Source organism: Channa argus, chromosome 3 (genome assembly GCF_033026475.1).
Source record: "Channa argus isolate prfri chromosome 3, Channa argus male v1.0, whole genome shotgun sequence".
In the NCBI taxonomy this organism is placed as follows: Eukaryota; Metazoa; Chordata; class Actinopteri; order Anabantiformes; family Channidae; genus Channa; species Channa argus.
In genome coordinates this window covers 24,280,302-24,291,542 of record NC_090199.1, presented here as the reverse complement: position 1 = coordinate 24,291,542, position 11,241 = coordinate 24,280,302, and the positions used below count along the sequence as shown (strand labels likewise).

The window sequence follows — 11,241 nt, the reverse complement described above, 5'->3', positions numbered from 1 at the left end:
TTGGCTGCGAGGCAGCAAACCTTCCTCAATCATAGCATAGCGCTAGCTTGTTTTATGAAGGTTTTCATAAACATTGCGGACCGGAGTTTTTGATGCGGTAGGCATGTTTTAATACATTTAACAATGCTAACTCGATAAGACAACGTTGACGACATAAGGAAACACGTGTGCAGTAACGCCAACTAGTTAATTTACGTGTAAGTCGTGTGTTGCTGTTGGCTAGCTAATTAACTACGTTCACTTTGAGCGTGTTGATTGGCTGAAATAGCCTAAGCTATTAAAGTTCTCCACCTTTTTGCACAGTAAGTTGCTGTGTGGAACATGATACAGTAACGTTCTTATTATTTGTTATTCATTTGTACTTTGTCTTACTTTACTAAAATGAGGTGACCCTTTCTTTCTCACAGACTGTGAAAACACATGCTGACATATGGCTTCTGCATCTACTACGCCCTCTCTGCCCAGCCTCACTGGACAAAGCAAAGAGAGAGAGTCCAGAGGTGGGTAAAGCTGAAAGACGGAAAAGGGACATGGGACATGTGCTGGTTAGGTTTGTCATGAGACACATGAGTACATACATAATTATACAGTTGCAATCAGAAATCTTCAACCCCCCCAAAGATTTTAAGGATCTCTCTCTACATTGCTGATGCCTTTCCAGATGTGTAAGCGGCCCATGACATAGGCACTTATGCATCCCCGTACCATTAGAGATAGAGGGTTTTGAACTGTCTGCTTGGAACTAGATGGATGGTCCCTCTCCTCTAGACTGCGGGACACGACGTCCGTGCTTTCCAAAAATAATTTCAAATTTTGATTCAACTGACCATTTTTAATGACTATTGGCCCAAAGAACACGGCGGCGTAATTGGATCGTCTTCACATATGGCTTCTTCTTTGCATAATACAGCTTTAACTTACATTTGTGGATTGGCCAGTGAACTGTGATGTCCATTAGAGAATCATGACTGTTGTTTTTAATGCAGTACTGTCTGAGGGCCCAAAGATCACATGTATCCAGTTTTGACCTTTGGCCTTGTCCCTTGCGCACGGAGATTCCTCCTGATTCTCTGACGAAAAATTATTCTGACATTGTTCCACAACTTTTTGATGCAGTGTGATTGATGAAACTCTCGTCATCTTCACATACGAGAGGCTGTGCCTCTCTGAAATGCTCCTTTTATACATTCATGCTACTGACCCTTTGCTAATTTACCTAATTTGTTGTCAAATGCTCCTCTATTTGTTTTAGACTTGTGGCAATTACTTTTCCAGCTTTTTTTTGGAGTTGGGGTGATAGTTGAGTGATACATAAAATCACACGGAAAATGCACAATGTAGTATTTGTATGTAACAGTATATTTCGTTAAGCTAGCCATGCCATAATTTTTTAACTTCTATATAATATTATTGTTTTTAAAGCTGTCTGATAGTCTGATAGGGCTTAAGTGTAGTTGAAATCTAATTAAGACTTTGTGAACTCTATAATGATCTTTCATTTGCTTCAAGGTTTTCAAGGTGTGTTGCAATCATGGGAAAGATAAAGGGCCTCCACAAAAGCTGAGAGAGGAGATTATTTCATGACAAAATGTTACACAAAATGTAAAAAATGGTACATTCCAAGAGACACCATTGGGAGCGTTATAAGGAAGTTTAAAACCTATGGAAGAGCTGCAAACCAGCCTGGCAGTGAAAGAGAGCCCAAAGTTTCATCAAGGGCCCTTAGCAACCTATACAGGACAACTAAGAGAAACCCCTGCGTGACTGCAAGACACCTACAGGATGACCTGATGAGGGCTGGTGCAAGTGCTTATGTGGCAACTATAAGATGTGCACTGAGTAAACAAGGGCTTCCTTTTTTGAGCACAAGGAACATCGAAAGTTGACTAGAATATGCCAGGAGGAATTTGGATAAAACTACAGAGTTTTGGTAGACAGTTCAATGGACTGATGAAACCAAATTGTAACTATTTGGACATATGGAAGACCAGTATGTCTGGTGTGCGAAAGACCTGGCTTATGGTTACAAAAAATAACCTCAAATATGTATTAATAATTTTTTTTTGTTGTTCTGATGAGGTTTTTTGTCATTTATTATCATTATGAATCACTATAATGTCTTTTGAGGTGAGGGGGTTGCATATATTCGGTTGGCAACTGTTCACATGAACTTGCCTTCAACTTGACCTCTTGTTCCAGAGCTGCTTCACAAGCTTCCTGAATTACAGCCCTCCACCACTCAACCAAGACCTCCTGTCCATGTTAAAGACCCGCAGGTGAGAATTTACAGACAATTTGAAAAGTGGGTTCTGCACAAAAAAAAGTATGTGTCTACCCTCATAAGGGTTATAGACATCTTGGTCTAAAAGGAGAGCCTAGATAACGGTAATATTTAGATGTTGTCTTTTTCCTCTGAATGTAGGCTGTGCTGAAGCGACGTGTAATACGGAAGCAACCCAGTCTCAACCACTTAAAAGCTCAAGAGCAGATGTTATTTCCAGGCTGGTACACTCAGTCACCCTCACCTCAACAAAAACAGCAGCCACACAGGCCTCATGAACATTTGCCAATTCACCTCCCTCCTCTGAAACCCGCGACCAAGGTCCGTGACATATTTGAGATGAGAATTAAGATTACTAGAAATTACTAGAAAAAGATGTCTCTAGAACAGAATGGACATTTTCTTACTGTAAGCATTTTTATGATTATAAATAATAGGAAGGCAGTGCTAAAACCCAAGACTACAATAGAAGAAAATCTGTAGTATATGTTTCTCACTTGTTCTGTACCCAAAGAATTCTGTATCAAAACTCTGACAAATGAGTAATGCATGATCATTTTATTTTCTTAGTTATGATCACTAGATATGACACAAACCAAACTTGTCTAAATGGTCTTTGTAAAATCTGGGTGTTAAGACAAACTGATGACAAAGCTTTTGTTAAACAGTTACAGTTCATCGTTAATTTCCTTTCTCTCCTCCCAGAAAGTGGTATCAACCCCTAGTCTCCCCAGACGACCCTTCTCCATCAAGAAACAGCTAGATACACCCTCTAAAGTTCAGATATATGAGTACAGTAAGGATGAGTTTTTGATGATCAGTCATGAAGGTGTGGTATCAATGTGTAAGGACGAGCTTGACTTTATAACCCTTGAGCGCTGGGAAGAGGAATACGACTACAACTGCAAGATTCTCCACATCCCCTTCTTTGCCCTATTCAAGAAGTGGAAGCCCTTTTATTTCTGGCGTGCCTGGGTTCGAGCCAAGAAATTTTATCTGGCCAAAGGGGCCCTGATAAAAGATTTGTTTTTTGTCAGTCAGGTATGTGGCTATGTGTTTAATTGGGCTCTGCATGTTTTCTATTATTTCTATTATCTAGTATTAATCTTGAATATGGAATACCACAGAGAAACCGTGATTGCATCAAACACTGAATTCACGTGAGTGGTATGGATGTTATTTAGTTTATTAATGTGCTTATGTCATACAGTCTCTCGGCCCTGCACTAATAGACATCAGGAAAATGTGTCATCAAATCAGTGAAACGGGCTTGTTTCACACTGAGGGGAAACGCACTTGGACACTTCAGGAGTTCCAGGACACCCAGTTCAACCAACTCCGAGGGGTACAATTCGTACAGAAATTGGCCTAGATGTATAAACTGTATGTGCATAGATTTGATACTGTCTGCCTTTTTATGCCCCCTCAGAAACTTAACATTCTCATTTGTTTATTATATGTCAGGTATTAAATGACTTGGAGAAGTTTCAAGATCTGGTAAAGGAGTTGACAGTTAGTGCATGCCACAACTATTTGCTAGAGCCTCGATCCAAATCTGGTAACTCTAATATACTATACTGTACGAACACACTTGAATATCATATATTGACCACAATGTTGGTCTATTGACTCATAGAATTTTCCATTTGTCACAGGTACTCGAGTGGAAAAGAAATTAATTTCGCAGATCAACAAGAGTTTTCTCTTTAGCCGTCTTGCCTGGTGTGAAATATTTTGGTTTTTACTTCCCTGCATTCTGTTTGCTTTCTATTTTTGCATCTACTGTACCGGTTTTTTCTTTTTTTTAAATAACTGAAGACATTTTTTTAATTAAGAATAAGAAAACTTTATAAACAATGAAATAACTAATAATAACTGGATTACACTGACTTAACATAGCTTTTCAGTGTCCTTGAAAACAACATTGTCTTAGTAACACCTATGCTTTTCTTCTACTACTGCTGTAAAAAAGACAAATCAACTTAGTCCAACCTGTTGCTGTCTCTTATCTAGCTTTTTCCGTCTCGTTGACTATTTGGTCATGAACACCTCGCACACACTCATGGTGAATGCAGTGGCTAAACTACTGGCAGTGCTGCAGGAGAAGATCAGTCAAACGCCCACCCATGACACACGGCAACTGACACCTGACCAGCACTCTGTGGCTTCCACTAACCATGGTGATGAAGAGATGGATAAGAAGGTATCATTAACAATAAGCTCAGTAGTTATTATCGACAATTAATTGTCAGAGAAAGACCAGAATTGAGTTTGTTTGGTTGGTGTGTTGTTGTTAGTCTGTCGAGTCAGAAACTCCATGTGATACCCAGCCCATGTTCATCTCTGAACTGATGCTAGACACCAGGGCTTTGACGTACAACCCCTCTGAGGAAAACTTTCAGGTTTGTTTTTCAAACCGTTATCATCTATTTTACTTTGTTTAATTTGTATGTAATTGCTGTCTACACTGTATTTTAAACATAATGTGTTTTATGCTTTTGGTTTTTCATACAGGAGTCTATGGAAGAAGTTATTGGGTGGTTTGAGAAAACAGTGAAGTCAGTTAAAACACTTACCGCACACGATTTTGATTCAGTGACACAGGCTGGAGTTTTTGAGGTATTAGAAAAAGTGTGAAAACATGAAAATGTTAATTTTGAAATGTTGAAAATGCTGATTTTCACTGTAATTAGTCTATGCTATAGTTGTTTTTTTTATCTCTGTGTTTATTTATATTTAGAAACTTGAAATGTATGAAAAGAGCCCCAGTTTAGAATTCGTTATAGAGTCTGATGGATACCTTCAAGGCATCATCCAAAAAATTAAGGTCAGTTTTAGTTTAGTTTAAGTTCTTCTTCTGTCTCTGGAAGTCATACCTTTCCTACCTAATGTTTTATTTATGGGCTTTATTTATTTTACGTAGGAATCACTCCAGTTTGCTTTTGATGCTGCAAAAGTATACTCACACACATTTGAGCATTTCCGACAGTTCTATCAGGAGAATGAGAGCCTGGATCTGGATGCAATGCGGCAACAGGATCACGGTGATGTGCATTTCCCACTCAAAAAACAACATGCAGTTCAGTTAGAAATTGTGCTGTTGTTTTGTTTTTTTTTTAATATAAGAATGATGCTTTTGTTTCCAAATGTGCTGGTGTTTGAAGGATTAGAAACAAGTTATGGCAAAAACCTTAAATACATAACCCAGCTCTGAGCCATTAGTGAACAGGGGATAAATGTTATAACAGACAATTCTTAGCCTTCCTCTGCTGACACTCAAAAGAGTTTTCATTTAAACAAACAAGGTTTAACTTCTGCGATATTACTCTTAATGCGCTGGGGGTATTTTTAAGGTGTGATGAATGTGTTGAATTCCTTTTTTTCTCAAAGTACAGTACATTTGCAAAGCCAATGTTTTTAATAGTTAAATCTTGCATTCTTTACATATGTTTTGCTTCTTGATCGCTTTGATGGCTCACTGCAACCCACTACAACTCACAAATTGACATTCAGCAGTTTAGCATAAAAACCTCCATCAAGAGTGTGCATTGATTCACTGCTCTCTCATACACATCCACCTGTATCCCTGTGCATGTGGATGGTTTAACTTATATACAGTTAGCTATATACAGTGCTACATATTGTTGCAAGTGATCAAAACCTTCTATATTCTAAGATCATATCACAGTCATATCATCATATCTTATCATTTGTAATGGATGAAGACTTTTATACATACATATATAGAAACCAACTCTCAGAAAGAATCCAACATCTCAGATGTGAGAACAGGTTTCTTGATGTATAGTACATGCACATGCCTAGAATCAAACCCAAGTGTAACAACTAATTTAACAATAAATTGGTTAAATAAAACCAATCACAACATTGTAGTTAACCATGTTAAACAACAACTATGGTTATTTTAGATTGATGACATTTGACTTTTTCTTATAGGTTTATCCTTCTTCAGAAAAGCATTGGAGTTATACCACAGTGAACATAAGGAGGCCTTGACCATCACACAGAAGAGCCATCTTGGTTTGCTGCTTGTTGACAAAACACAGCTCAAAGAGAAACTTGTGTCTTCCCCACTCCGCTGTCTAGATGTAAGGCCAAGCATACGTTTACACATACACACACACACACAGCTGATTTATTTTTCACAAAAATTCATTGATTCATTTATTTTTTATTTTTTGTACAAGTTACAATTGCCAATTGTATTCTTGGTCTAGGCATAACAGAGAGTTTTTGAACAAGAGAACAGCCTGTCCGGGTTAAGTAAATGAAAACATAAGGAAGTTCTGGTGCCACCACTAATGATCTGATTAGAATAAATACTTTTCAGTATAACCAAATATTAAATGCAGAAAACACAACACAAATGTTAGAGACATGTAGAAGTAATTTCTCTGTCCCGAACCTTCTTTTCCAGGTCATCAATGAGATACTCACCCAGCTGGCTAAAAAGAAGTTAGATGTCATTATTGCCGAGACTTGTGAAGCCCAGTTTAAACTAGAGTTTACTCCCTCTACTACAGCTGAATTAGCCAGCTCCCTCATATTCCTGGATGAGATACAGGAAAGGGTAAAGATACATATTTCACTTTGAGACCACTTTTTTTTTTATTATTGTTTTTAACAAAACCAAAAAAAATACAAGTTACATTGTATAGTGATTAATTCAACCCCTTGTCTTTTCTTTTATTCTTCTCTTGTCTACTTTTTTACATTTGACTGCATCCGACTTAACTCAACTTTCCCACTCTAATCTTCTCCCTCTTACCAGATTACAGTGTTAGAGGAGGAGCAGGAGACAGTGTGTCAGATGTACAATCTGATCAAGCTGTACTCAATTCCCACGCCACCTGAGGATCTGGTTGTTTTTGCCACCTTGCTACCTTCTATTAACTCATTGCACGGCATCATTGACCAGGCAGTTGCAGAGAGGGACAGCAGCATGGAGAAATTCTGCACTTCCCTGCAAAAGGACATAAAGGAGCTGGACAGTGAAGTCATACTTATCAAACGTAAATCACAGGTACGTTCAAGAAATTCAATAAAATATTGTTTTCATTAATGTAGGTTATAATATTTTAGAGAGGGTTGTAGATTTTGTTTACAAATTATGGATACATACTTCAATTAAATTAAATTCAACTTTATCTATACAGCGCCAATTTACAAGATGTCATCTCAAGGCACTTTATATTTTCAAGTCAAGCCTTTACAGATATGTAGAGGGAACCACACAAATCCCCCTTGAGCAAGCCTTAGGCAACATTGGAGAGGAAAAACTCCCTTTAACAAAAGAAACTTATAGCAGAGCCTCCAATCCTACTTTTGGAAACTTTAGGAACAACAAGTAGGCCTGCATTCTGGGATCGAAGTGGTCTAATCGAACAATATTGCATTATGAGGTCTTTCAAATACGACGGATTATACAATTAGTTGTTAAATGATTAGGGATTTGTATGTAAGGAAAAGTTTTTAAATTCTATCTTAGATATTATGGGAAGCCATTTTTACGCTCCATTTTTTCTTGTTGTGTAGGATCCACAAATATTAGACATTGAAGCTGATTCCTCTAAAGTGCGTTTGCTGCTGAAGGAGATCCAGGTTTCCGTAGATGCATTACAAGCCCAGGCCTCCACTTACACTTCCTACCAGAAGAAATTCAAGGTACATTCTCGATTTAATTAAATGATGCTTTTAGAAGACATAATGCAAAATAATTCTTCTAAATAAATAATTTCTTCTAAATTCTAATAAATAAAGGTGGAGGTGACTAAATATGAAAGCCTGGAGGAGTTAGCTGCAGAATGTAAGCTAAAGCAACTGTTGTGGGACTCTCTAGAGAAATGGGATGATTTACAGGCGGGTTGGCGGCAGGTGAGTGTATTGGTTGTGTAAATCGGAACATGCTTGCAGTATATTGTACAGGCCCATGTAACCAGCTCTTCCTTTTTAAGCTTGACTGAGTTCATGCATGTAACCTTCTCCCCAGACCACACTCCAGCAGCTGGACCTGGAGCAGTTCAGCTCACAGATCAACAAATACACCAAATATGTCAACCAGCTGGAGAAGGGACTGCCACGTAACAATGCAGTGCCATGTCTGAAGGAAAAGGTGGAAGTCATGAAGCAAAGGGTGGGTTGAAAAAAGCGTTGTTAAATGCCTCTTATATAGTACCTTTATCCAAAGCACTTGCACAATGTCGCTTCTCATTCACCCATTCACACACACACACGATGGCAGTGACGGCAGTGACTGCCATGCAAGGTGCTGAACTGACCCCCGGGAGCAACTTAGGGTTCAGTGTCTTGCCCAAAGACACTTCGACATCTAGCCAGGAGGGACCGGGAAGCGAACCACTGACCCTGACGACTGCCTTATTAACTGTGCCACAGCCACCCATATTGAATGACATTATTTGTACAGTTCAAATCTGTTTTTGAAATATGTCACATTAAAGTGCAGTAGAGAGCAGACACTTATTGATGATTTAGCCAGTTGGTTCTAGACTTTGTCTACGGGATATTAATGTGTTTTCCTTCAGCTGCCTGTGATCACTGATCTACGCAACCCATGTATGAGGGCTGAACACTGGAAGACGCTGGAATCTATTGTGGGGACATCACTGAATGTGGAAGAGCTTACTCTTTCTCTTCTGGAGGAGTATAATGTCTTCTCCTATGAAGTGGAGATACAGGAGGTAACACATAAATAGAGCTGTACATATGAACTTCTCTTGCTGTACTTTTAAGACTTCGGTGAATGCTGATTATTAAGTTGATCAAAGGGTAAGTATGTAATACTACTCGCCTTCAACGTATCTGACGTCGTAATGACGTCTTGCATTAAACTAATCTTTCTTTCATATGTTAATGTCAGTGAAACCAACAGAAATACACCAGCTTGTTACATTTAATGTATCTATCTTTAGGTGTCTAACTCAGCTTTTGACTTTCAGGTGTCAGGAGAAGCTGCAGGAGAGGCATCAGTGGAGGCCATAGTTACAAAGGTGTGTGCACTACCTTTTGATGTGTGTAAAGATATTACACGTCAAGCTGCATTTACTAAAAAAATAGTAAAAATAAGCCTCTCTGTATTATATTATGAGCTGCTTTTAATCCAAGCATTTTTGTTTGTTCCCACGTATGCATGTGTGACTCATGCGACTTAGCAATAAGTTTTGCAAATACAAAATTTCCTATCTTTTAAAATACAGCATATGAAATCAACTCTGTGTTTTGGAAGCCCACATCAACAAAATGTTGCTGCAATTAAATGGCACTACCTACATTCTTCTTCTTTACAGGCAGTGCCTTTTCCATCATAGTAGACTTACAGTTTAGTGACAAAGAGTAGAGGCCAGACCACCTTGTCTGAGGAAGTGTATGTGTGTGAGTGTGTGTGTGTTGTATAGGACATACACAGACTTAAAAGAAATATGGGGGAAACAGCTACCTTGGTTTTTGTCAAAAAAGAAATATATCAGCCCACGTTTTGTACAGATTAAAAATATAGATAGTTAACAATATTTAGCTTTAGACATTGCTAATAGTCAGATTTTTTTTTAACCTTCTGACTGAACCAAAATAGCTATGTACTCCAAACAACAGGTCTTTGCTTAGCTAAGTATTTATAGTATCTATATATACAAGTAGGCTATTGAGTAGTACTAGGCCTTCTCCCCTAACTAAAAAACTAATTTATAAAGTGTATTTACAAAAAGCTAATCTTTTAGACTGATTGTTGTAAACAAGAACTTGGTTACCACATTTCTATGCTTATATGGTTCCATTTTTCAATTTTAGTCTAGACAAAACTGCTACATATAGTATATAGTAACTTTGTACTACACAAAATATATCTAAACACCTACTGTATACATATGGTATAGAGTCATATACTCCTGTAGAGAAGCATTTACAGTATACATAAACTGAAGTGATTAGATTTACTACATTAATGTAATTGGAGTTAATATTAAAACCTGTTTGCTCTTTGCCCACTCAATGAGCCATCCAGGTGGAGGATTTGTGGAAGACCACAGAGTTTGTGGTGCTGTCTCACGGTGAATCCAAAGAAGTTTTCATCCTGGGAGGCACAGATGATATCCAGGTAAGAAAATCCACAAAATCACCCAGGAGTCTGCTGTAAAAAAAACAGTAGTGATACAACATCTTTAATTATGGTTGTTTCCATATTTGCCACAAAGGTTCTCCTTGATGACAGCATTATCAGTGTGGGTACGGTGGCATCTTCTCGATACGTAGCTCCCATCAAGCTCAGGGTGGACAAATTGCTGAAACAACTGACACTCTTCAGCCAAACATTGGTAAAGGCTTAGAATAAAATGGCATGGACTCATATTTCATACACTCAGATATTGCTGGCTTGTCTGCCTTACTAAATGCAGATTGTGATTTGGTACACTGGTAAAAAATAGGATTTGGTTTCAAATGTTACGCAGTTGCTCTCCCTAGTGGCTGAAAAAATACTTATACTTTATTGTGTATTGAGTCATGTATTTTGGGCCACCTAATATCACATTTTAGGACTGCTGCATGTTCATGTTAATGTATCTTTTATTCTCCCTGCCCTCATGTTGTCACTACTCCTTTCTCTACCCTTGTTTATGTTCCTTCTTTCAACCTTCCTCTCCAGGATGAGTGGCTTACTTGCCAAAGGAACTGGCTATACCTAGAGAGTATTTTCTTGGCCCCAGACATCAAGATGCAGCTACCTGCGGAATCCAGGATGTTTGTTAAGGTGGACAAGTCTTGGAAGGAGATAATGGGAAAGGTCAAAAAGATGCCTAATGCCCTTAAAGCAGCCACACAGCCTGGTAGGCAACCGTACAGTATAGCTGGAAAAATGCACAAAAATACATGTATATTCTGATAGCCGTGGACAGATATGCATATTCTCACATTTATAGGTACATAGG

The 11,241-nt window shown here is 38.3% G+C and overlaps 1 protein-coding gene across 1 annotated transcript in view; it reads left to right on the top strand.

Moving 5' to 3' along the window:
• The first annotated feature begins 4 nt into the window (after positions 1 to 4).
• The window catches only part of dnah6 (dynein, axonemal, heavy chain 6), a 55,990-nt gene continuing 44,753 nt past the window's right edge, over positions 5 to 11,241 (top strand). The window contains exons 1-24 of the mRNA XM_067499205.1: positions 5 to 97; positions 408 to 500; positions 2,200 to 2,276; positions 2,423 to 2,602; positions 2,987 to 3,322; positions 3,492 to 3,626; positions 3,746 to 3,839; positions 3,937 to 4,003; positions 4,295 to 4,484; positions 4,579 to 4,683; positions 4,796 to 4,900; positions 5,022 to 5,108; positions 5,205 to 5,325; positions 6,239 to 6,390; positions 6,720 to 6,872; positions 7,074 to 7,325; positions 7,838 to 7,966; positions 8,063 to 8,176; positions 8,292 to 8,435; positions 8,845 to 9,000; positions 9,259 to 9,309; positions 10,320 to 10,412; positions 10,510 to 10,629; positions 10,959 to 11,139. Of these exons, the coding sequence (XP_067355306.1) occupies positions 431 to 500; positions 2,200 to 2,276; positions 2,423 to 2,602; positions 2,987 to 3,322; positions 3,492 to 3,626; positions 3,746 to 3,839; positions 3,937 to 4,003; positions 4,295 to 4,484; positions 4,579 to 4,683; positions 4,796 to 4,900; positions 5,022 to 5,108; positions 5,205 to 5,325; positions 6,239 to 6,390; positions 6,720 to 6,872; positions 7,074 to 7,325; positions 7,838 to 7,966; positions 8,063 to 8,176; positions 8,292 to 8,435; positions 8,845 to 9,000; positions 9,259 to 9,309; positions 10,320 to 10,412; positions 10,510 to 10,629; positions 10,959 to 11,139 (3,112 nt within the window). The 5' untranslated portion in view covers positions 5 to 97; positions 408 to 430. The remainder of the gene's footprint in view (positions 98 to 407; positions 501 to 2,199; positions 2,277 to 2,422; positions 2,603 to 2,986; positions 3,323 to 3,491; positions 3,627 to 3,745; positions 3,840 to 3,936; positions 4,004 to 4,294; positions 4,485 to 4,578; positions 4,684 to 4,795; positions 4,901 to 5,021; positions 5,109 to 5,204; positions 5,326 to 6,238; positions 6,391 to 6,719; positions 6,873 to 7,073; positions 7,326 to 7,837; positions 7,967 to 8,062; positions 8,177 to 8,291; positions 8,436 to 8,844; positions 9,001 to 9,258; positions 9,310 to 10,319; positions 10,413 to 10,509; positions 10,630 to 10,958; positions 11,140 to 11,241) is intronic.